Genomic DNA, 26,896 nt, shown 5'->3' with positions numbered 1-26,896 from the left:
TGGAGAAGCACAAATTGCCACTTGTAAAATTAGTCACGGGATGTAAAGTACAGCACAGAGAATATACTCAGTCATATTATAATGACTATGTATGGTGTTACATGGGTACTAGACTTATTGGGGTGATCAGTTTGCAAGTTATATAAATGTCTAGTCACTGCGTTGCACATGTGAAACCAATATATTGTATGTCAACTATAATTAAAAAACATTTCAAAAAATTACCCCTCAAGATTGTTGGGAGGCTTAAATTCAATAATAATTGTCAAGAGCTAAGGGCAGTACTTTAAAAGAAAAACATAAGTAAACAAAACCTTTTCTGCACTGAGTCAAATCTCTGGCTGTAAAACAATCTTTCACTGGTGGTAAGTCTTCTGTCTCAGTCTGGGAAATAAAAAGAGCACTAGAGCTTCTCAGCACACTTTAATATGCATTCAGAGCCCCTGGGGATAGTGCACAAAGGCCAAGTATGGTTCAGTAGGTGTGGAGTGAGGCCTGAGAGTCTGCATTTCTGATGAGCTCCCAGTGATGAGGAGTCCACTGGTCCAGGGACACTGTGTAGCAAGGGTCTAGGAAGCCAGCTGTGGTACTCTGGACAAGCCATCTCACTTCTCCAGGCTTCAGCTTTCTCAGATGCAAAATTTTAAAAGTTTGCCTAGATAATGTCATAGTCCTTCCATGCTATCATGCTGTGATAGATTATCTGAAAAATGGCTGCCAACAGTTCGTCCTACCCTACCTACCCTTCTGCAATGTGACTTTGCTGCTCCTCCCATCAAAAGGTGGAGTCCCTCTCTTCAAATCTGGCTTGAGTGGTCTTTGGGCTAGGAGAACATAGCAGAAATAAAGCTGTGTGACTTCAGGCCTAGGCCTGAGGAAGCCTGGCAGCTTTCCTTTTTGCCTTTTTAGGACCCAACTGCCATGTACAGAAGCTCGGGCTAAACTGAATGAGGAGAGGGAGAGGGGCCAGCCAGCCCCCAGCTCTAGGCACTGCAGCTAGGGGGCCAGACATGTGAACATAGCCATCTTGGAAGTTCTAGTCCCAGCTTACCTCTTAGCTTTAAGCAGCTACACAAGTGACCCCAGCTGAGAGCTCACGCAGCAGATGAACCACCCTGCTGATCCCAATCCACAAATCTCTGTTGTTCAAAGCCACTGGCCACTGTGTTTTGGGGTAGTTTGTTACCTAGCAATTGATAACTGATACTAATGGTCTACTCACATAGAGGATAATAGACATTTCAAAAGCCACAATGCTTGGAAGGACTATAAAGAAATACGCGTACCAACTGAAGGGCAGAATATATGCCAAGAGCTGACTTTACATTTAGAGAGTTCTTAAAGAAGATGTCTCTTCTGAATTCAATTCAACTTAATAAGTATTTATTCAACTACTGGGTAATGGGGGAAAAGTTGGAGACATAATTCCAAGAAATTTGTAATATAGTAGGGAATACGGGTACGTTTACAAAGAAAACCATTAGAAAGTATGCATCAATTAATATGCATATATTTGAGAATGAAAATATTTTAACACCAACAATAAAATTCTGTGAACACTTAGAAGTTCAGTCAGTGTATTCTGGAGTTATCAGAGAACAGTTCAGCACAGGAAGTACAACTTAAGCCTAGGTAAATGGAGGAGTGAAAAGAGCCATGTAATACCTGAGTAATAGTGTTCAAATTTGTTATACAAAAATGAAAAAGTCAGCCCCATGGACAAATAGAAAGCTCTCAAAGTCCTTTATACAGAGAATGACAATTTTAAATAGACCTTTAAAATTCTTATTTGCTATGGCACATGGTATATATAATGTCACTAAATTAGTAAATTGTGGGGTTTCAAGAATATTATAGAATATATGCTACAGAAGTAGAAATAGGAGAATTTCACAGATGTAATACAGGGAAAAATTGTGAAGGTATAATGTGAAAGTCAAAAGCTATGACACAGACCTTTGAAGGTGAAAAGTGTACACAAAATAAAATTGGGAAACAAACATCAAGTATTTGATGTCTGTAGTGGTGACCTTCAGCCCTCATTCACATCCCAGTTATAATGTGCTTCATTTTGGAAAATATTTTCTATTAAGTGGTTGCCATTGGTATTGTGAGCACTCAGAATTAAAAATTTCCAATAACATTACAATAAAATGAGTCCGATGTTTAAGAATAAGAAGTGAGCAAAATACAATTATACTTATTTTTATAATACTCTTTATAAGCACTTTCTGTAAGGAAATTTATGCACTTACAAATCATGTTTTAACTGTACGGGATAATAAACAAGTCAATCCATTTTCTTACAACAGGAAATTAATCTTGTAGGCACCCTCTCAAAACTCCATTTATCTATGTTATTTTGCTACCTTTTTCTCCATGAAAACCCAAGGGGAAAGAACATAATCCTGATATACTTGGTAATGTAAGACCTCAGAATAGTACCCGTATGAGACACAAGTTCTAGCCCCAAATCATAGTCAAGTGTTTAAGTATTCACAAAGAGACAAAAGACTGGCTTAGTAATGGTATAATGTTACCGTCCCACTAACATATAGATCAGTGCCAGGTACACAGTTAGCACTCGATAGTCATTAAATGAACAAAGGTCAACGCATGCAAGCTTTCTCAAGGAGAGCCTTGCATAGAGAAAGTAAGAAAATATTTTGTTCAACCTCTTACATTTAAATCTTCCTTTGAAAATTCCCTCATTTATTCATTTAATAATGAAGTTAAAGGGGCAATATTGAAAAAGTTACAATAACTTGTAATTGGAATAAAGGGATATTTGTTGAGTACATATACCCTGGCAGGAAAAAAAGAGATAATAAACAAACTAATAAATGTCCAAAAATGCTAGATGATTGCAAGTACTCTGAAGAAAATTAAAGCTGCGTCAGAAGGAAGAAAGCAGGGAGCAGGAACAATTTTGGGGTTAGGTATTCAGGAAAAGTCTCTCCAAGAAGACATTTGAGCAGAGACATGGTAGAACCTTCCAGAGAAAAGGTACAATAAGCACAAAAATTCTGAGTCAGAGAGTTGGTATTAAGATATAATTATCAGGTAACAAAAATAATATTAAAAGTAGATACATCAAATTAGCAAAAAAAAAATAAACAACAACAACAAAAAAGATGTGATTATTAGAACTGACTTTGTGTGTGCATGTTTCCTGCTTTGGGGGCTTGAAATCTGTGTTGGAAAGGGAAGATGGTATCCCCCAGGCAACTATATTAAAGACGGACAACTTCCAACCCATTAGCTGCAGTCCCCTGGGAGGATTGTGTTCAACCCTGTCAGCAATGATCTATAATCCAGGATAACCATCTCTACCTGAGTGGGCTTTCAAAGGGCAAAGCAGAGAATTCGTCCCAGAAGGGTCCTTTAAGGGCTTGTTGAATTGCCTGGGGAAAGACCTCCTGACATCTCTGTTTGCTTTTCAAAGCACTGAGTTTGCCTGTGCCTTGTAATCAGGAAAAAAAAAACCACCTAAATCAATCTCCACTCTGTAATTCCAACATGTTTCCCAGCTGTTTTCTTCTAGAAATCCACTAACTAAGACCGTAGAAGACTCCCTAATAGTCACCTAAAAAATCTTTCAGAAAATAGGGGTGCATATTGGAGGGAAATTGTGAATGGAAAGCACAAATTGGTGGGGTTTGAAGCATTGATTACTACTGGATACACCTTCTTGATTTGTGTGGGAAGAACTGAGAAGCTTACAAAAATGATTCCTGGAGGGCACATGCATCCCTGCCGAATAAAGCACTCTAAGCTGGGCCTCTCCCAGGGCACCTTGCTTTTATAAGTATTTGGACATAAGTTCACCCCAGCCACTGAAAATATAGAAGGAATAATCGATCGCATAAATGAGCCTTAATAAGATTTTGCTTTATTTGAGTATATATTGAGCTCGAAGCTTTGAAATAATAGCTTTTGTGTAGTTCATTTAATAAAGTGTGTTGAATAGCGACAATGTATTGGGCAGCACTTCTAAGCCTTTTTTTTTTTTTGAGGGGTGAGACATATGCCTCTTTGCACTTTCAAGCCCAGACAGCTCTCCGCAGTGCTCATCTACTAGGGTTCATTGTATGAGATGCCCTTTACACTTCAAAAGTGTCCAAATCGAAGTTCAGTAAGCCCCTAAAATATCAGCTCCATGAGACTCTGTTCACTGTTGGATTCTCCAGCACCTAAAAAAGTGTCCAGTAGGCAGGTAGGTACGGGATAAGACTTCCTGAATGAATTCATGATGAATGAATGGATGGATGAATGGATGAATGAATGAATGAAAAGATCTTCCTAGGCGAGTCTTCCATTAATGCTACACATGTTATAAGAATGTTTCCCAGCATTAGACAGTTAAGACCAAACCCAATACCTCTTCCCATTATCTCATCCCTCCGGCCTCCTCTCTTATCAAACTGCCCTCTCTGCTGCCTCACCCCATCCACCCCTACATATGCTCAAACCTACCATCGCAAAACCAAGCATTCCTTTATTATACAGGCTCTCTATAAGTCTGTTCCATCTCGCGTCTCCAGCCCCATCTCAGACTTCGTATTCCTATAATCGTGAATACCCCTGAGCTCCTAACTCACACCCCACTCATTTCCTCCTCTGTGCCTTTCTCAGGCAAGGAATGGCTTTCTTGGAGTGCCCGCTCACTTCCTTGGAGAAGCCCTCTTCTGCCCACCCAGCTCCTTCTTACCCTTTAATTCCCAAAGCCTTTCCTGGTACCACACCCTTCTTCCCCGGCCACCAGGCAAAGTATACTTCCTCTGTGCTCCCATAATACCCCAAAACTTTTTACATCTTGATACACATACAAAATGTTTAAGGGTAAATGGACAAGGCCGTGCTTGGTCATAAGCAATGGGCCTAAGTGATAGGCGACCACAGTCCTTATACAGCAACATCTGGGTCCACTTGTAACCCAGTCATGGCATGTCACGCTGCTTGGTAGCTCTTCTCTCAGCATGTCACAATCACTACATTCACCCCACTGTATTATAATTATCTCTCACTGCACCTGTGAACTCAAGGGCATGAACCTTCTTCTCTCATTTTTCATGTTTTAAATTACCACATAATAAAATTGACTTCTGATATACATTTTCATAAATGTTATCACATGTAGATTCCTATAACCATGTCCACAATTGGGACACAGAAAGCTTCCATCACATCAGATACTAGCATACCCTCCCCCCACCCCTAGCATTCTTCCTACATTAATCTGTTGTCACAATAGTTTTGTCTTTTGGAGAATGTCATATAAATGGAATCACATAGCTTGTAACCTTTTGAGACTTGCTTCTTTCACTCAGCATAATGCCTTTGATATTTGTCCAAATTGTTGCCTATGTCAATAGTCTGTTCCTTTTTATTGCTGAGTAGTATTTCACTGTGAAGATTTAACGCTCTTTATCCACTCATCCATTGAAGGATTAATTGGGCTATTTCCAATTTGGGGCAATTTTGAATGCAGTTGCTATAAACATTTGTGAAAGGGTTTTCTGTGAGCGTGACTTTCCATTTCTCTAGGGTGAATACCCAGGAGTGGGATCATATGGGTTTTATGGCAAATGTATATTTAGCTTTATGAGAAACTACCAAACGGTCTCCAAAGTGGCTTTATAGCATTTTGCTGGCAATGTACGAGAGTTCCAGTTGTTCCACATCCTCACTAGCACTTGGCATTTTTCATTTTTGCCATTCTAGTAGGTGTGATGTGGTATCTCATTGCAGCCTTGACTTTTATCTTTGTACCCCGGCGCTTAGCACATTGGTATGCTCTCGATAAATATTTTGTTGAACTGAAATAAACTCATCCCATTTTTAAGTCCTGTTTTAAAATTCACTAATGTTTTCATTACACTTTCTACCAAGCTTTGTGTTTAAAACCAAAGAAAATGCATAGAAGTATAAACTCTCTCTTACCTTCCTGTATTCACTCTTTCTCCCAAGTCCTAAATGATTCATTCTTCCTACTGCAAAATTGATATAACAATATAACCTAGAACTTTCACTCAAACTTAAATTGTACTTGAAGGTTTGCAAACAAGATTGCTTTTGAAAGCCTTTGCCATCCTGCTATTGACTGGTACTAACAATTAAGCCTCACCATCAGTAATTGGATCATTGAATGAGCCCAGCACTGTGCTAGGAGCTGTTCCTACAGTAACTCACTTACCCCCCAACCCCAAGAGCTAGGTGGGGACTGAGGTTTCATGGAGCTGACAAACTTGCCCAAAGGCATACAGCCAATTAGCAAAAGCACACCCAGGTCAAGCTGATTCAGAAACCACAGTCCTAAGATTCTGTGAGGCTGCTCCACTGGGCAAAGAAATCAGTTACTCTTTAATCAACAGCAAAAACAACAAAACAACCTCAAGTCACTTTAATTCTGAAGGGTTATAAAACCTCAGGAAAGTGAAGCATTGTCCTCTTCATATCACTCAGATCAGCAATGAGGAACATGAATGAGGGGTGCCGGCCCCCAGGCTGGACAGCCGGCTCAGCCTGATTACAGGACAGACTAAGGACTTGACAGCTGACTCCTGTGAAGCCAGCAACACAAGTGGAACTCAGCAGAACAAACTGGACCAACATCACTTATTGCTCTATGAAAATTATCCCCATGCATTACATTTTTAACCACATTTACTAGTTCTATACTTGACTCTCCAATGGAGATATAGGCTGAAGTTATAATAATGGTTGCTTTTGATGTTGAGTTGTAAAAATAAAACAGCATTTTATGTGAAAAAATAAAAATGATATACTACCTGAATCATCTACTGACTAAGCACATTCAGGGATAACATACAATTTGCATCTTTAGAGAGACCTATCTAGCACTAATTCTAATCAAACAAGACACACTAGAGTTTTCACTGAATACATGTAGTTAAAACTATGGCCAACAAACTATCAAACTGGAATTCAGTGATTTGGCTTTCATGTTTTGATTTAAAATATTTCTTGTCTTTTATTACCTACTTTTTACCAAACCCATAAACAATATGCTTAAATGAACTTGTAGCTGAATCTATTTCTTTTCATGTTATTGACAAGGCAAGCAAAAGACACAAATCCCAGGATCCAAAGTCTTAAGTGGTCACTTTCCTTGGCCCAAATATTCAATTATTTCATCCTTCAAGTATGAAACCAGGGGGGAAATGTGTGCACTAAAAATAAAAGGTATGTGATAAAACTATGTCACAAGCAAACCGTCATTTGGAGGGCTCACAGTTCAAATTCCAAAATGTCAGACTGTTTTGTGGGTTTTAGTCCCATACAATGCCAACATCAATTTCTATTTCTAAATTTTCCTTACAATGAACTACATAACAGAAAGAGTTTTCATCTGCACGCACACAAACTCTCCAAACTGTTTTAAAACAAATAGTGCCACCAAGTGATTACTGTCGTGGAAAATTATGACAACTCTAAAAAATATTTAGCTCAAAGTCCCAAGCAGTAGAAGTCAAGGGTGTTGAGTTTTATCCATTTGGAGAGCTTCTCTTAACCTGTGGCAGTTCCTTTATACGTGGGGCTCCATATAATGTTCTTACTGCAAAGCTTAAACACTCAATAATCACAGAATCTACTGAAAGAATATCATTTATGCAAATTCCTAAGTGGCTTATAACACACAGTGTCAGTGATTAATGAGAAAGCATTAAATAGCAGAACGACTGGAAACTTTCCAATCAGCATTCCCAAATGTATTCATTACTGACAAATTTCTCATACTTGAAACCTAGACAACCCCAAGAAAGAATTATATATTTATATAAGCCATAAGCCATTCAGCAAAGATCTGAACATTCTGTAAAATTTGGGGTTTTCTCAAAGGAGAAAAACTTATTTATCAAGATCATTGAACATAAAGAAGCAATTAAATACAAACCAATTTGCCCAGCCAACTTATTTTCTGTTTCAAAATCCAAACTTTTCATCCTGACAGAAACATTTGTCACCGAAATGATACCGTTTTTAAAAGAAAAGATACCGTTTTTAAAAGAAAACACAGCATAAACCATTTTCCCTTGCAAAAAGTGCAGTCAAAAGTTTACTGTAAATTAGAGCCTGTTATAATACCATATATAAGGACCAGCAGCTAAAATCAGTTTCACTTTTCCCAAAAGTGCCTCTGGACATTTAGCCTTGAGGAAATAAAAGTAGTACATGGTTTTGTCCTTTTCTTTTACAGGATATTCCTGCCTCACCTTCAATATTTTTAAATATTACAATTGCCTGAACAAACCTCAGAAGAATCTCATTACTTTTCTATGAAAGGCATCATTCATGTGTAATTCTGAGGCATGGCTTTCAACCCTTGTCCAGATAAATTCATCTTGCCGAAAAAACATGAGCTAGTCTCAGGAAACATGATAAGATCCCCGGTTTTTGAACTTGAGGACTTTTACTCACTGGCATACATGTCCTCCTTCATCCTCTACCGCCTTGCCGAAGCCCCAGGGAATGGAGAGGGTCTGCCAAGTTTCTCCTTCGAGATCCTCATCCATGCTAGGAAGCCAAAACAGCCCACCTTTTCCTAAGGATGGAAAGAAAGAACTCAGTTCTGTATTCTTTTATGAGAATGATTGTATCCTAACAAACAACTGCTAGACAAGAGAGCAAGAGAGGAAGGAGAGGAGGAATCGATGCAGGGAGGCCAATCATATTTCATCACTCAGCAACTTGGAAACCAGATATGCTTAGACAATCACGTGCTCTGAAGAGATTTGAGGATGCAAAAAAAGGAGTAGCTGTGTCTTTTGTAAATTATTAACAGGGACTTTTTTCCTGACCCTGAGCAAAGATGCACAGGTTACTCATTTAAGGCAAAAAAGCAATCAGGTTTGGCACGAAGCACATACATTGATTGAGGAGTCAAGAACAAGATTTCTGATGTTCTGCCACAGACCCGGATGAATCAGGGCAACCCAGTCAGTGCAGTTAGAATGGAAGTGATATGGCACTGGGAATGAAGGAGCACCTTCTGAAGGGCTGCAGAGGCCGGAAGTGCAGTTTCAGCATTTGCCTCTGATGAAATTGAGTACCTGCCCCTCCCCATCGGAGAACTCACTACAGGATCTTTGGCGCTTTCATCTGGAAGGAAGCCACCTGCACACAAGTCTCACAGCTCGCCTAGCTTTCAAAGTACTGCTTAACTTCTCTCATGGCTTTCTCGTTTTTCATCCAAATTTGAGATTTAACACGTCTACCTTAAAGCTATTTGCAAGTTGCCAATTTTAACGCTAGATCCTACCCAGTAATTTAAACTCAGTGGGGAAATGCTGATCCAGGAAACACTGGCTTCCATGACAGACGGGCCATTCGGGCACACTATGCTGAGTGTTATGGAATATGTCTTTGGTTTTAGATCACGATTTCTCACCCTTGACCTTACTGACCTTTGGAGATGGATAGTTCTTTGTGAGGGGGCTGCCCTGGATATTGGGAGATGTTTGGTGGCATCCCTGGCCTGTAGTCACTAGATGCCAGTAGCATCTCAATTGTGACAACCAAAAACATCTCCAGACACAGTGGGAAAACTTCCTGAGTCAATGGGGCTTGTTATATGTAGTCAAGTGACACTCGCTAACACAGGTGGCTTGGAGCTCTGTGGCACGGACTTGTTAAAAGCTGTATAATCAATGCAGTAAACAACTTAATGGTCCCAGTTATCTACCATATGTAAGAATATTCCGTTCAGGTGGCATGGGCCCACCCCTCCTGGGGTGAAAACATTGCCAAATACACCTGTGGGGGCCAAAAATTCCTGGTCAAAAGCACTGCTGTAGACCCATTTCTTTAGTGAAGCTTTTCAAAAGAGGAGGGATGTTATTTACATTTGAGATAGGCTCCAGCCAAAGACAGGTAGTCGGTAAATAGTGAAGGGAACCATAGAACTCAAATGCAGGTGGACAATTGGGTTGTCAAAATGGAGACACACTTGAGGTGGGAAATACCAAATCTTCTTTGACATTTGCTGAACTGCTCACTACCAGGGACGGTTAATTTTGTGTCAACTTGACTGCACCACAGAGTGCCTGGATACTTGGTTAAACATTATTTTGGGTGTATTTGGGAAGATGCTTCTGGATGAGATTAACATTTGAATAAGCAGACTGAAAGAAGTAGATTGCTCTCCGCAATGTGGGTGGGCCTCATCCAATGCATTGGAGGTCTACATAGAACCAAAGATGGAATAAGGGAGATTCGCTCTCTCTGACTGTTTTGGAGCTGGGACTTGGGTTTCTCCTGCTCTGACTGGAATTTGCACCATTAGCTCTCCTGGTTGTCAGGCCTTTGAACTCAGACTAGGGGACCATAATGGCCTTTCCTGGGCCTCCAGCATGCAGAGGGCAGAACATGGGACTTCTCAGACTCCATAGACACGTGAGCCAATTCCGTATAATAAATCAATATTTCTCTCTCTCATATATATGTGTGTGTGTGTGTGTGTGTGTGTATATATATAGTGGGGACAGAGCCCCAGAGAGCAGTTTCCAAGCTCTTGGCCTCACGTGGAAAGGTGCTGGCTCGCGTAGTAGATGGCCATCAGCTGTAGCCAGTTAGCCATTGGCCACTAGTATAACTGCCGCGGCTGCGCTGGGGAATTGAATCGAAGTAAGGCGGTTAGGTGGCAGGAAAGCGGACAGCAGGTCGCATGTCATGTGAATCCAGCCTCCAGTGAGACTATAGTGGTATAACTCCTCTACCTATAGCTCCGTGGGTGTTCCTTTTTGGCCTCACCATGTCCTGCATTCTTATATGGGGAGCAGGAGCAGAGACCCCGCAGGCCACCCCACATGACATATATATATACATATACACACACATACACACACATACATATTATGTGCCCAAAAAATGTACACATTTTAAGAGGTTAACACTTTAGTCAATGTTGCTCAAGCAGTTTACCATAATCAGAAATGTCTGGATGCTGATGGAACCACTTTGAGCACCTCTTGTAATTGCAGAAGTCAAACGGGACTCATATTCATGTTTTGCTATTGGTATATATTGAGTATTACAACTTTAATACAGTTTTCCTTTCTTAAAATGTGTGTAATGCAGGGATTCAGCTTCCGCTCCCCACACAAGAACACAGGACATGGTGAGGCCAAAAAGGAACAACAATGGAGCCACAGATAGGGGGTTCATACCACTATATTCTCAATGGTGGCTGGTCGAGACACAAAAGCCAACATCTGCCGGTACCTCAACGAGGGGTCTTCCTGCACCCCAGTCTTGCTGGCGGCCGGGCAAGACACAGGGAGTAGGATCAACACAATCCACAACCCACTTGCTAGCTGCAATCCGTGCTTGCTAGCATAGCCATGACAGTTATATACAAAACAATAGTGGCTAATGGCCAACTGCTTACAGCTGATGGCTACCTGATCACAGCTGATGGGCATCTACTACCCGAGCCAGCACCTTTCTATGTGAGGTCGGGAGCCTGGAAACTGCTCTGGGACTCCGTTCCTACAAGGTGTATACATTTTTTTGGCACCCTCTGTATATATACATTATATATACATAGAATATTTATATTACATATAGTCTATTAGCTCTGTTTCCCTAGAGAGTCCTAATACACTACTATAATTTCCAAGTCTCCGAAACCTGCTGTTTGAAATATGCTAATTTCTCCTTAGTTACATAGTCTTTATTTTACCTTCCTTTCTGTCATTTCACTGCAAGTACGGTAGCGTTTGTTCTGGCAAACTATCCCCAGCTGATCTTTGACAGCAAAACAAATCAAGGCAGAGATAATGAGGACACAGGTTCCCTACCTAGTCGTGTAACCTTAACCAACCCCTGTTGGGATGTTTCCTTATGAGCATCAGATTAGAGCCAAAAAAGTCTTTTCAATTAAAGACAGTAACTGCAGTCTATTTTAATTCAACACTGAGAAAATCAGGAAGATGGTTTCTAAAGTGAAAGTGCGGCTCAGCAAGTCCACAGGTGGTGGTGGGCATCTCATTAAGAACGGCAGGCCTGACGGAGAAATCTCGCAGAGAGGAAGTTGTCTTTAGAGAAAGAGCCTTGGGAGCCTCAGAATTTCCTTTCTGAGTAGGAGCGGGTATGACGTAAAGGCAGGCGGGTTTCTCACGTGGGAAACCCTGTCAGCACGGCTGTTTGTCCACTCCAGGGCTCATTTTGGAAATTATGTGTGGGGGGTCAGTCTCTGAAGGGCTGAGGTTTGTGCTTCCAGGTTCCTATGGGAAAGGGTTTTGAGTGAGAAGGAAAGGAGAGTTGCTGTGCACCATTTCCTTTGGGATAACAAAGGGAGAAAAGGTTTGTAACAAAGCACAGTGGTGTTCTGAAATGGGTAAACAGACACCTCCTCTGTGGACAGAACTGGAGGGGGCGAAGCTGTCTGCCTTGGGAACCGCCAGGGTGCTCCACATGGCCTGGCCCAGGGGGACGGGTGGGTGCTACTTTCGGCCTATTTCCCATATTTATTCCTTGGCTGTATGCTGTGAAGCTTTCTTCCTTCCTTCCTTTCCTTCCTTTCTTTCTTTCCAGGAAACACTCATTTCTTAATAATGTCAAAGCTACCAACTGTATTACTGTACTTGTACATCGTAGCTGGATACCTAAGATTTATTACATACCTACTGAATGGCCTGCACAGTAGCAAATATGAAAGACTTAGATCCTATGTCACTGTCCTCAAAGAGCTTATACTCTAGGGTTATATAGAGAGATAAATATACAAGAGCAGAAGATTTGCAAGATTTCATTTCATGTTTTCATTTTATGTTTCCACATACAATTGGATTATTTTGCCTAGTTTAAAAAAAATAAAGTCACAAATTGAGTGACTTTAAAATTACTTATGAAACATAATCATCTTTTACGACTTGCCAACAGAAAAATAAGCAAGGCCGCTATTTTATAATTGATAAAATAATTGTATACCCCTCTAAGGAAGGTGTTGGGAATTATTTAAAGTTATTCAGGTAAAGTCTTTAATTCTGGGCCTGACATTCAAGGCCTCTCCCATCTCTTTCTGATGGAGAAACTGACCCAAAATGGTTCCCTGCCACGTGGAACTGAGCTAAAATGGTGGCCCGAATGGAGAGAGAAGTCCCCAGCCTAAGCCCCAGCCCACTTCCACATAACCCCCTCCAAGCTACACCCCGAGCCAATCACCAGACGACACCTACCCCTTCCCCGACTCAAGGAAGTCCCCAACCCATAAAAACCTGCTCAAAACCTTGCTAGGGGCTCAGTCTTTTGGGAAGGATCCCGCTGAGCCCACCAGCATAATAAAGCTGACACTCCTAACTCTCTGAGTGCCGCTTGGGTTCTTTCTGGTCCTGGTATCAGTAACATTCCCAACCTTCCTTTTTGGCCCTTCTTCCCTTCTGCTCTTCTTCCTACTGTGTTTCCCCAAAAATAAGACCTAGCCGGACAATCAGCCCTAATGCGTCTTTTGGAGCAAAGATTAATATAAGATTATTAATATTATATAAGACCCGGTCTTGTATTAAAATAAGTTAATTTTTGCTCCAAAAGACGCATTAGAGCTGATTGTCCGGTCAGGTCTTATTTTCGGGGGAACAGTAATTTCAACACCAATTTTATTAAAGAAAGCAATGAGCTCCCCATAATTGTCCACTGCCAAACAGATTTTTTGCTCTTCCCTTCCTTCAGAACACCAATGCCCTTCTTCATGACCAAAATCAGTCCTTCCCCAAACACCTGATTCATAGCTCACGTCCTATGATGCCTTCCACTTTCTCTAAGAGAATCCATCTCTCCACTTCAGTACATCTAAAGGACGCGTGGTACCTCTGTAAAAGACCTATCACACTCTGCCTTACATTGCAGGTACTTGTGTTTTTAATTTTGCTAACCTCACTTATTGTTCTAGGCAGCTTTCTGTAGATCCTTTAGGATTTTCTGCATAGATGGTCATGTAATCTGCAAATGAAATCCGTTTCTTCTCTTTCCCTTCCTTCCCCACACCGCACTGTAATGTAACGGTTAGAACCTGCAGTACATATTCAATAGAAGTGCTGAGAATGGGAAGCCTTGTCTTGCCCCTGACCTTACAGGGAAAGCATTCTTGGGTAGAACAAAGAGTTGATAAACTGAACTTGGAAATTTTTTAAGTGCAGTCTTCAACAGTGTGGGGTGTAGAGAAAATATTTTTGTGTTTCTGCGCAGCTAGGGATTTCTGAACAAATTTTGCTGAAAACTTGGCATCCTGAGCTAAGAGCAAGCTTTGGGAAGGTAATTTACAAACTGTACGAGTATACATACTGAGAGAACTCCAGAGAGATTTGCCTAACTCTGGAGATCTGTGTTTACCTTTCAAGGGAAAACGAGGCTTAGGACCTGGTAGAGCCAGAGCCATCTAGGATTATCTGGTCCTTATAAATATTTAAATACATTCAAAAAGGTAAGAGTGAAAACTCAGATCCTTTCATCTCACCTCCAAGGACCAAAAAGTTTTATTCCCTCTTTGAGAGACGAGGGAGAGGCAGCTGCCCCTTTCTACTGTATATAAGCAGAGAAACTCCATTTTTTCTCCATTTCTCACCTATGGATTATCTATCTGGCAACCTCACAGAAGAGGTACTTCCATCCGGTGCCAAACTGATGCCCCAGGAGAAAGGTCTGGGGCAAGGGAGCCAAAGCAGTGATTATTATGTAAATATCACAAATGAAAATCTGTGGTCTCTCATTCAGAAAACCTCACAGGGCACATTCAGGGTAAAATTAATGAAGATGAATATTAAATACCCAACAAAAAGACGCTGGGCTTTGATTTCTGTCTCTCTTGCTGTAGGAGGTTGTAAAGGAAAAGTCCTCATTTTCTGGAGAAATGGCAAATGCCCTCAGGTCAAAAGCAGCTTCTGTAATCATTTACCTGTCATGTTTCTCATTTTTTTCTTCACATTATTCTGGGTTTTTAAAAATTGTGGTAAAAGATCTATAACAAAATTTACCATTTTAACCATTTTAAGTGTAAAATTCAGTGACATTAAATATATTCACAATTTGTACAACCATCATCACTATCCATTTCCAGAATTATTTTCATCTTCCCAAACTGAAACTCTGTCCCCATTAAACACCAACTCCCCATCTCCCTACCCCCAGACCCTGGTAACCTCTATTCTATTTTCTGTCTCTATCAGTCTGCCTATTTTAGGTACCTGGCCTAAGGGAAATCATATAGTATTTGTCCTTTTGTGTTCGGCTCATTTCATTTAAAATAATGTTTTCAAAGTTTATCCATGTTGTAACATGTATGAGAATTTCATGTCTTTTTATAGATGAAAAATGTTCCTTATATGGATAGACCACACTTTGTTTATCCATTCATCTTCTGATGGACACTTCAGTTGTTTGTACCTTTTGGATAGTATGACTAATGCTGCTATGGATATTGGTGTACAAGTATCTGTTTGAGCTCTTGCTTTCAATTCTTTTGAGTGTATACCTAGGAGCGGAATTGCTGGGTCAGATGGTAACTGTATGTTTAACTTTTTGAGGAACTGACATACTGTTTTCCCCAGCAACAAAACCATTTTTCATTCCCACCAGCAATGTACAAGGCTTCCAGTTCTCCATAGTCTAGCCAACGCTGTGATTTAACATTTTCCTTCACTTTTGTACTTTGGTCAGCTCTTCGGTAATTTTAAGCTTTTGAAAACATATTTTACCCAGGCAATTGGTATGAATAACTGACCCCGCCACGCTCAGAAACAGGAAGCCTCCTTTACTTCTTGTACAAGTCTCCATAACAGTATCACACAGAGTTGGGACAAGAAGCCTCAAAAGAGCTATTATTGGCTTATAGCATCAGGGGAAACTTTTGTTTTTGATAGAATGCTAACAACAAGGACAACTTTCACTTTACATTAAAATATATATTATTTTGAATTCGTAAGTGCATTTTTACTACTTCTCCGTATACAGATTTCTGCCCTTCTCATGTGGCTGACACACTGTCGACACAGAATGAACATATTAGCTCTGAAAAATATATCGTCTACAGAATAAATGATTTTAAGTTGAAACCACCTTTCAGAGAGCACCCTGCTTAATGCTTTGTAAACAGCATTTTCTCTGGTCAAAATAAAAGCTGACTTGAACGAAAACTACAGAAATGTTGATGCTACTTTTCAGTTATCTAGATGCTACTGTTTATTTTTCTATTTCCCTTTATTTTCTCTGTAAAAGAGTAAGGACATATGACATGGCTTGCTGAGGATAAAACTGATCTTTTTCAACTTTGAACTTACAGTTAGAAATAATAATAGACATAGAATGAGATTTTATTCTTCCTGCAGAAAGAAAAGGAAATGTCATTGAAAACATAAATTGACTACAGTCTTTTGAATGGGAAAATTTCCTCCCAAACCCTTTCACTGAGTCTAAATGCTCCAATAATATTGTTCAAGGTTCAGATAAGTTGGCTATTAAGTAAATTAGGTTTGAACATACAAGTGGCATTCAAAAACCTGTCTAGCCCTGAAAGATTTAAGTTGAACTGTACTTGCAATAAAAAATGAGGACAGGATTAGAAAAGCTTATTACTTATGATTCACATAGCAATTCATATTTTCTATGCATCTGTAATCAGATGTGCCACTGCTCAAAAAGGTCCTGTGCATTTCTCAGTAGGCCCCAAACTCAAAACGACAGAATTTCCTATTTCCATCAGTCTTCCTCCCATGTCATTCAAGGTTAACTGAGCACCAAAACTGAGCCAGACACTGTGCTGGGCAGTAGGGCTAGAGAAATGAATAATGTCTGGGCAAGCTCAGTGAATTCAGCGTCTCCCCACAGTGTTTGAGATTGCTGGTTGCAGTTTTGTTGTACTTAGTTTTTGCCTCCCTGCCTGAGCCCTTTGAACTGATAATTCCTTATGCACTACCCGACACCCCTCTACTACTTGGTTCTGGACATGTCTTTATCCGTGGGCACTGGTACTTAGGTATGCCTCACTCCCTCCACATTTTGCATCTTCTAAACCAGTCCCAATCACCCTCCTTTCCTCAGCTCTGGAAATGGTCTGCTTGCAATACCCAATGCTCCCAATAAGAGATGGGGTTAACAATGACAGATAAAACACAGGACTCTCATTATATTTGAATTGCAAATAAACAACGAAATTTTTAGTATAAGTATATTCCACATAATAGGGATGGGACATACCTCTAGAACTAAACAATTACTTGATATTATCTGAAACCCAGATATAACTGAGAGTCCTGTATTTTTATTTGCTCAGTCTAGTAACCTTAGGGCAAATAAAATACATTCCTCAATCTGCGATATCTTTCTTCAACTCATACTTGGCATCAGTTGAGGACCTCTCCTGAGGATTTTAACTCCCTTGCATTTCCAGCCAAGCATATCTCGGCAGCCAGATGAAAGCCTCCAGCAGAGAGTGATAGGTGCTTGCAGCAAAGCCAGCAGAAATGGTGAGTGCCAGGGGGATACGAATAGGCACTACCATGACAGCATATGCTACAGTGATACCTCTGGATCATGAGCCCCACATAAACTGAGTTAATTTGGGAGTCAAATTTAAGTTCAAAATTCATAGCAAGTAAGATTTGGGAAAGATCTCAAAGACCATCTACCTAGTCCAACTCCCTCATTTCATAGATCAGGACATTATGGCTCAGAATTTCTTATCCAAAGGCAAAGAGTTACCTATTGGCAGGTCCAGGATGCTATTTCTATTATTGTCAGGTCACCATCAAACAATGATGAGTAATTTGCAAAGAATTTTCCCATTTCATAGACCCTGGCCCTACCACTCCACACCCAAAGGAAAGGCAGCAATTTGAGTTTGGTTAGGAGGGGGTGTTTGGCAAGCACTGGAGTTATCTGGGCATTAGGTAGACCCAGAAGGGCTCCTCTCACCATGAGCTGAAAACCCAGCCTCCTACTTGGGTCAAGAAGGCTGAGTAGGGTGTGAATTAGGAATCCGGTCTCCTGCATGCAGAGGTTGCCCAGCCTTAGCGCCTGTCACTACCCTTTTTCTGCTCACCACCCTCAGATCAAGGAGGTGTCCGGCCTTCCCCAGTCCACACCGAGATCCCATATAACGAAACTCACCTGGGGGAGGATGAAGCTTTCCCAGACAGTGCCAGGGTGGGCTTACCTCTCCACTCTATCACTCGAGTATTTCTCCAGAAGGGTCCCACACAAACCTTAGAGGTAGACAGAATCCTTGCTCTGATTCCCTTCCAAATTTGGGGTGAAAATCAAGTGGATTCAAAGTATGAGATCTACATTTCTATAGATTTGTAATCTATAGAAGATAACACATAACTGAGCTATTTCACCTCCTGGCGTGAACTGCCACATACGTAGTAGATGCTCAATAAATGTTTAATGAATGAGGGAGAGTTCCTGAATTGCAACTTGCTGCTTAATTGCGCAGAAAAATTCAACGTATTCTACTTCTTTTTGCTCAGTTTGTCAGAAACTCCTGACTACATGATTTGATCGTAATATTCATATGCTGTGATCTGTGGTATAGACTGCAGCTAATAGTAATAGGAGAAGAGTAGCTAAGGAAAAGGATGGCAAGTATGGGAAGAACTAGCCAATGTAAACTTGATGACCTGAACAAATTTTTACAGATCTAATGATCCTGAAAGGTATGCATGAGTCTCTTATTTACTGAAGCATCTATAAGTTAAACCCAAACAAGAAAACCAATGAAGATCATGTAATTGGTTCTAACTTAATAAAGACAAATTTTTCTCCCAAACCAGATTTTCTTCCTGTAATAGGTAGCAACTAATAATGTTCTTATCTGGCCCATAAATAAAATCACAGTAAGTCAAAGAAATTCAACTGGGATTTTAATGTTATATTAAAATTATTTATAATGTATGTATTTATAAATTATAACATTACTTTTCACTTCTTAACTCAATATACCAGGCTCAGACTTAAAACATTATAGACTGTAAGTGAACCCACTTATCAGAGTTACTTTACAAACTCTTCACTTTTATTTTAGTAAAGCCCTTGAGGAAAGCAGTGGGAAACTACTAAGCAGCATGAGTCTATTGCTGTAAGCACTTAACACCAAACCACAGAAATGAACTCAGCCTGGAATGCTCCAAATGTCTACAAGATATATGTGGTAAAAGCTTTATGTCCACTTAATGAAAACGTAACTTCTTGAAATCATGTGCTTTCTCAGAAGACAATGAGTGTAACCTTAGGTCTGCATCACTTTTTCTTTATGGACACAGTATCTTAGATTCCAGGGGATCCAGGTGTGAGCTCTGAAAAGGATCACTGCACCACTGAGTCCATTCAACTCATTTTACAAATGACAAAAATCAATGCCAGGAGATATTAAGTCATCTTCTCCAGCTCAGGGGTAAGGAAACAGTTCCTGTACAGAGCCAGATAAACACCTACTCAGCTCTGCCATTGTTGTATATGGCTGTGTTCCAATAAAACTTTATTTAGAAAAACTGGTGGGGGCCTAGACTTGGTCTATGGGCCATCGTTTGTCAGATCTTGATCTGGATTGCACAGCTGAATAATGTCAGTCAGGCCAGACTCAGCTTCCATGACTGGCTATATTTATTTATTCACATAACTGATACCTATTAAGAGTCTATTGAGTGCCAGACATGAGCCAGGATGGTATGGCATTCAAGTACAGTTGATTGACTCCAAGTTCCGACTGTAATATTTTGTCTACAGGGATAAAATTTAGCAGTCTCCACTAAATTTAGCTCATTTCCAATTGGAGATCAAATTTCTTATCATGGCAATTATCTATGGGACACAAAAATTTTATCTTTTAGAGCGAACAGTAAAATACATCTGCAGTTGTAGGTCTCTGTTCCCAAATGCATAGGGGGCCTGATAATTCTATTATCAGATATCAGCCATCAGGATTTCTAGGACCAGCATCCATACCCAACACCTGGGTCATGAGCGTTCCTTCCAAAGAGTTCTCAGAGCATTTGGTTCACCCTACAACCACCCCATCCTTCCCAATACAGTGTCTCTGCCAAACGATATCTTGGGGACGAACTGGTTTCAGAGACAAATGAGAAGCCTGGATACAAAGGGACTGGCTCAAGGGAAGCAGTGGGACAGGGGAAATGTTGAGTCATTCTTTGAATCTTTCTACAAGTATTTACCAGCTCCAACATTCTGGGGATACACGAGTGAGCTGTAGAGACAAGGTCCCGTTCTAGAGGGACTTAAGACATGAGTAACATTAAACAGAAAGTGATAAGTTCTGTGAAAATACATAAATAAAAGAGAGTAATGAAATAAAGAGTGACTAGGGACTGTGGAGAGAGAGAAGGGGACTGTATACAGTATGATGATCAGGGAAGGCCTCTTCAAGAGGGTGTCTTTTGAGTCAAGTCCTGTGTGATGACAAAGAGCCAGCCTCATAGGGGTCACAGTAATAAGAACCAGCAGTTCAAATGTCCTGCAGCAGGAACCTGTTTGGTGTGGTCAGTGTGGTTAGACTGGAGCAGGTAGAATGGTGTGAGATGAGGTCAAAACAGAAGGCAGGAGTGGCTGCAACCCCTGGCCACCGTGCCTATGAGTGAGTGTCAACAAAGCAGGGTACGTGCTCCACAGGGCATGACCTAAGGTGATCCGCTGGGGTGCAGGAGAAAAATATCAGCACTTTTATGAAAAAAGATTGTGTAAAACAATAGGACAGAAATTAAGCATTGCTAATAGCTCATATAGAGATTGCCACTGGTGCTCTCTCTTACTGATGTCTAAAGCTCATGAACCACGTATGTTACTTGAGGAAAAGGAGTTATCAAAGGGTCTGTCAGGCACCTGCAATACTTTTGTTCTGTTGCAGCTGATATGTGCCTTAATTTACAGATTATATTCTCTAGTTGTAACTAAACGAACCCTCACGCAACACACAACACATAAATGGCTTAAAAAGCTCTGTGCAAAAAAGTCAAGGATTAAAGAAATGCAGATGATGCAAGCACAAGAAAAAAGCAAGAAAATAGTAGAGTTGGGGCCAGCCCGGTGCCTCAGGCGGTTAGAGCTCTGTGCTCCTAATGTGGAAGGTGGCCCGTTCAATTCCCACATTGGCCAGTGGGCTCTCAATCAAAAGGATGCTGGTTCGACTCCTTGAGTCCCACAAGGGATGGTGGGCTCCGCCCCCTGCAACTAAAATTGAACACGGCACCTTGAGCTGAGCTGCCGCTGAGCTCCCGGATGGCTCAGTTGGTTGGAGAGCGTCCTCTCAACCACAAGGTTGCCGGTTTGACTCCCGCAAGGGATGGTGGGCTGTGCCCCCTGCAACTAGCAACGGCAACTGGACCTGGAGCTGAGCTGTGCCCTCCACAACTAAGACTGAAAGGACAATAACTTGAGGCTGAACAGCACCCTCCACAACTAAGACTGAAAGGACAACAACTTGACTTGGAAAAAGTCCTGGAAGTGCACACTGTTCCCCAATAAAGTCCTGTTCCCCTTCCCCAACAAAATCTTTATTAAAAAATAGAGAATAGTAGAGTTTACATTTCTCCTTGTCTTAGTATAAGCTCTTTAACAGTGATAAGTCCTAGGTAAAAACAATAATGACCTAATTTAATACCTAATTTAATACTTTCAAGGTTGTCTGACCGTCAACGTTCACATTGTGATTCAGTTAAATATGTATATACAGACATGTAAATAGACATGTAAATATAGCCAGATAGAGATATAGGTATACAACTGAAATAAGAGATTCTCAAAACAATACTTATTAGTAATGTACTCTAACATTTTCTCTATTTTATTAAAAAGTTATATGAATTATTATGAATATTATAATCCACCAATAGGTTGTGATATGCAGTTTGAAAAATACTGATACAATCAGTTCTGAGGAGAAATCCACCACACGAAATCGAAGTTAAGAAGACTATTTAAATATGGATTAACAACTGTTACAGTCAATCATCAGTCTCACCACAAAAGTGTATATTTTCCCCCTTAGAAATTGGCTAATAGTAGCATGAAGTCATCACAATTTGCAAAATATTTTAAAAACTAAACATCCAGACCATGAAAACAAACTATTGCCATAGTTTTCAGGAATATTAAAAATCATGAAACAACACTCAGCCCATTACACAATTTTACTAAACTTGATGCATATTTAAAAGTCTCTTTTAAGAGCTCTTAATATATTAATGTTTATAATCTGTAATCATTATATATACATACACAGACACATGCTTATATGGACAGTCTTACCTTTTTTTTTCTTTTTTTGCTGAAGTGACGTGTAAAGAAATAAATTCACAGACCACCAACCACCACTGTAGCTCACAGAATGTGTCTACCCCGCTGTCAGTGGATTTCCAGGACTACAACTGAGAACTGTGCTTTTTCACCTTGTTTCTCCTATGATTGCCTAAACTCAATGTTCACAGTCCTTTATTACCTGAACTAGTAGCCTGGAAACTGTACCCATTTTGTGACGTCCTTCTCTCCAAAGCAAGTGATTGGCAGACACAAGATATCATAAGAGCAAGCCACATACTAGTTATTCCTATGCCAAAGCCTTGTATGAATTGGTTCCTTTTCATTCAACCTACTCTACAATCTGGATATCCTTTTAGAAAAATCAAATGTGTTAAAGGACCTGGTGTGTCCCAATCACCACTCAGTTTACCAGTTGCATTATCTTCCCTGGTTAAGAGAATTATCTTTGGAGAGAGAGGACTAGTCATGTTAGATATACGGACCGCGGCTAATGTCTTAGCCTCTCTACCATGTTTCCCCAAAAATAAGACCCAGGCGGACCATTAGCTCTAATGCATCTTTTGGAGCAAAAATTAATATAAGACCCAGTCTTATATAAGACACACATATTATATTATATTATACCCGGTATTATAATATAATATAATATAATATAATATAATATAATATAATATAATATAATATAATATAATATAATAATATAATACCAAGTCTTATGTTATATTAAAATAAGACCAGGTCTTTCATTAATTTTTGCTCCAAAAGACGCATTAGAGCTGATAGTCCGGCTGGGTCTTATTTTCGGGGAAACACGGTATGCCTCAGTTTCCATATTCATAAAATGCTGAAAATACTTACCTAATGCTATCACAAGGATTCTTTAGAAAATCTCTGGAATGCACATTAGCACAACGCATGACAGAAAAAGGACTCCATAAACTGCGGCTGTCATTGTTGCTATTGTCATAGGTGCCTTCCCCGTGGAGATTTCGTTCTGAGTAACATGTCTTCATGTGATGTACACAACTCATAAAGATGTGCTTTTTTAAAAAGATCAAGTCACACAGTTTCACATTCATGAATAAGAAAACAATACCATTCTAATAATATTTGCAAGAAAATTAAAAGAATTTTTGAGTCAAATCAGCATTGCTGTTTTGGCCATTTTGTTTCCATGGCCACTAGGTAAACTTTCAAAATGATTACCAACACTCACCGGTATTTGTCAAAGATGAAGATGAAATGGAAGGGCAGGGTTTAGAATCTTGCGTTTTATTTTCCACTCTCTGGGTAAAGTTAGGTCATTAAGTCACTTATTTTTTCCTCTTGGTCTGTTTTCCATCCACCTGTAAGAGAAATAGTGTCTGGCTTTGACTATCTTCTTTCTACAAAATTTGTTATATATTTTTAAAGAACAGTAGAATTCACTCGGTTTTACTCATTGCAGGAATTCTTCTCCTGGGAATGTCACAAGTGGATGTTCTTCTGACTTTTCTACTTCCACCATCCTCAATTTAAATAATTACTAACTTTGTGAAACAACTGGTAACAATAAAGTATAAGACTTCTTTCACATTTTTCTGCACAAGAACAAACATTTACTAGAGAAAAACCTATTTTGCTATGGAAGGAAACACTCACATTTTACTATACACAGACGTCAAGAACGCCCACAGAATGGAAGAGCGATAAATAAGGTCAATGTAAAGTGTCCATTAAACTCCTTTTGATTTTGGAATGCATCTTTGTTGTTAGGGGATTAGCAGATGAGTGGAAGTCTTCATGGATAAAGGAGACATCAATTCTCTAGAATATTCCCAGAGCAACAAAAGAATGACAGGATAGTTTTGCATATAAAGACAAGAGGCCTGACCACTTTGTTTGCTAAATAACCCTTGTCATTGAGGAGGAAGCACAGGCTTTTCTCAAGGGACACCAAAAGCTCCCATTGTCCAATTGCGCATGCAAATCAACCCCTGGCCACTTTCCCCTCCTCTTCCACTTACCCTGTTCAAAGTCTCAGCTTACTCTTGTGGGCTCTAGCATCCCTTAGGTAGCTTCCTCTGTCCTTGCCCCTCTGGTGTGTCTGACTACCGGTTTAGAGCTGCCAATGCAATGCCATTCAAGTGCCCTCAGTCCGCACCCAGGCCGTCTATGCTTCCTCCCTCATTTTTTCTCTCTTGTTAACTTTCTGAGCAGCCTTTGTTTATTTATGACATGTATTTCTGGTAGAAATTATTTTCACAGACCTGTGCAATGTGTGTAACTTGCCAAGGCCACAGCATGTATGGGAATCCAGTTTTCCCTTTCTCTCTGCCTCTGCCTGGCAGCCTATTGTCTCCTGCCAGCACATGCAGCAGAGTAACAGCCTAAAATTCTGACAGTCCCATGACATCCAAGGCAACCAACGGCAAGGTCCTAAACACAGAATTATTTCAGTGGAAGACAAAGCATAACACAAAGCTGAGTAACAGGAGAACAAGGCACATGTTTTAACAAATGTCTTTATTAATATTGAGTCGAAGTAATTTCGGGCTGTCATAAGAGTTCTTTCACAAATTATACGAAGAAGGAACCTTGTAAATTAAGAAGCTGTATGGCCATGCCATACTTCCTGATAAAATGCATTAGAGGGATACTGGGGGGGAAAATAATGGAGAAAAGAATATTTAAGCCATCTTTGTCAAACACTTAAGACACGAGTTCTTTCTAAATCAGAAGTATTGAACTGGAGGCAGAAATTACATTTTCAGTTTACATTAATAGAGTTGAAATAATGTTTTCTTTAGTCATACATATGACTTTAGTCACAGTTTATGACTAAACTATGAAATAATCTGTCTTCATTTCGTAATAAGTCAAAAACTTGAAGTGACTCCCCGCCACCAACACGGAGGGTAGCCTAGGGGGTGCTATAGACCTCCCTAATCTCCACCAGTTCCAGTAAAGTCTCCTGAAGTAGCCATACAGCGAAAAGAAAAGCACTGTGCTTGCTACACAAACACATCTTCAAGACACTTTCCTTAGCCATATACCTTCAACCATGCTGCTACTTTTAAACACCTGGAGTTAGTCCTGGTCCTTCCTCTAAGATGCAGAAGTCAAGATGAGATTAAATGCACCAGGGCTTTACTAGTGGAAATGCCTGTGCAAAGGGAAATATGGATGGAGCCAGGCAAGATTAAGAGAGCTGACAGACCCACGTTCACTTGGGTGGAAGCAGCCTACACTGTTTTAATGTCTAAGGAAGGTTCAGCAAAGCTGTCTGGGAGTTTTTGAGTCAAGTTAAACCAACAAAGGAGACTATATCTCCTGGAACAGCATGCCTTAGTATCCCTTCCCCACTCAGTCATAGTTGGGGAGCAGCCCATGGAGGCAAGATCCAAGTGGATTCCAGAGGGCAGGAGCTGAGGCCCTGGGACAACTGCTTCCCAGTGTAGGAGGTCTGCAAGGTGCATTTTCAGAGCTGACATACCACTCCTACACAGAAATTCAAAAATATACACAATCTTGAGCCTGGCATCCAAATTTTCTCTGATCTCCACCTAACCTATGTGTAAACCTTAATCTCTAGTACTTCCTTTTTTGACATCTTTACAGTAGTCTAAGTACCCTTTTAGTCCCCATATGAGCCTTACAGGTGACCAAAATGCTTTCCCTCATGCTACTTCCTCCCTCTAATACTTTCCCCACCTCAAACACTCTTTTCAAGATCCTACCAACTCTGTGAGACCTATCAGAAATGCCAATCCAACACTAAGACTGTCCTCAAAACTCTTGCCCCCATTCCATCGGATAAACCCCTACCCTAGTAGAAAGGTTCCCTCCTGCCTCAGACCCTCCATGGGACTTCACCTACTTGGAGACCAGCCCTTAGAGTATTAAGCACTTTCTACTTGTTTTAGTTGTTATAAGTTCTGTCTCCTTAGGAAACCCCGGAAGGATTGCACACATTTCAGGCTTTTATTCCTATAAAATAGTACAAACATTAAACTGAATAAGTGAATTAATTAGAGAAAGACAAATCCTGGCCTGATGCATATTTATCAACCCCGGACTAAAAACAAAGCTAAAAGAACTTTTTATTTCTTATTTTCATGTTTGTGCTTTTTTTTTTTCAGTTTAAAAGATAAACAGGAACTATCAAATCAAAAGTATTATCAGTTCTAACATTCAAGTCAAAAAATCCAGCAGACCTTGATAAAGGACATAGTCACCGCTGCAGTCATGGAAAAATTCATACAGTATAATTAGCTGACATAGGAAATTGACCCAATAAATGACTATTTTGTGAGAGATTTAAATATAAAATCCTGTTAAATTAAACAAAGAGGTTATTAGACTGAGCTGGCTCTAATGCCGTGGGGGCCAACATAAGACAACCAAAATCTAAGCCTGTAAATGCCTCAAGGTTACAAAATCTAAATGCTAAGGACAACCAATCACAAACAGCCAACTAGGCTTTATACTATAGCCAATCAATAATTTCCTTACTTTGCTTCCATCTTTTCTATAAAATCTCTCCCTGAGCTGCAGCCCTGTGCACTCCTAATCATTTCCGGTTTGATACTGCCCCTTGAGCTCTCTGCTTTCTCACCCTCTGGAGATG

At 40.2% G+C, this 26,896-nt stretch overlaps 1 protein-coding gene across 1 annotated transcript in view; it reads right to left on the bottom strand.

The window, feature by feature from the left end:
• The window catches only part of FRMPD4 (FERM and PDZ domain containing 4), a 742,584-nt gene that overhangs the window by 693,129 nt on the left and 22,559 nt on the right, over positions 1 to 26,896 (bottom strand). Inside the window, exons 2-3 of the mRNA XM_074324291.2 lie at positions 23,504 to 23,633; positions 8,443 to 8,566 (exon numbers count right to left, since the gene is read on the bottom strand). Coding sequence (XP_074180392.2) covers positions 8,443 to 8,537 — 95 coding nt within the window. The 5' untranslated portion in view covers positions 8,538 to 8,566; positions 23,504 to 23,633. The remainder of the gene's footprint in view (positions 1 to 8,442; positions 8,567 to 23,503; positions 23,634 to 26,896) is intronic.

This window comes from Rhinolophus sinicus, chromosome 18, assembly GCF_057876585.1.
Source record: "Rhinolophus sinicus isolate RSI-liver-muscle chromosome 18, RSI-T2T, whole genome shotgun sequence".
Classification (NCBI taxonomy): domain Eukaryota; kingdom Metazoa; phylum Chordata; class Mammalia; order Chiroptera; family Rhinolophidae; genus Rhinolophus; species Rhinolophus sinicus.
The sequence above is the reverse complement of the archived record's forward strand: the minus strand, read 5'-3'. Positions and strand labels throughout refer to the sequence as shown.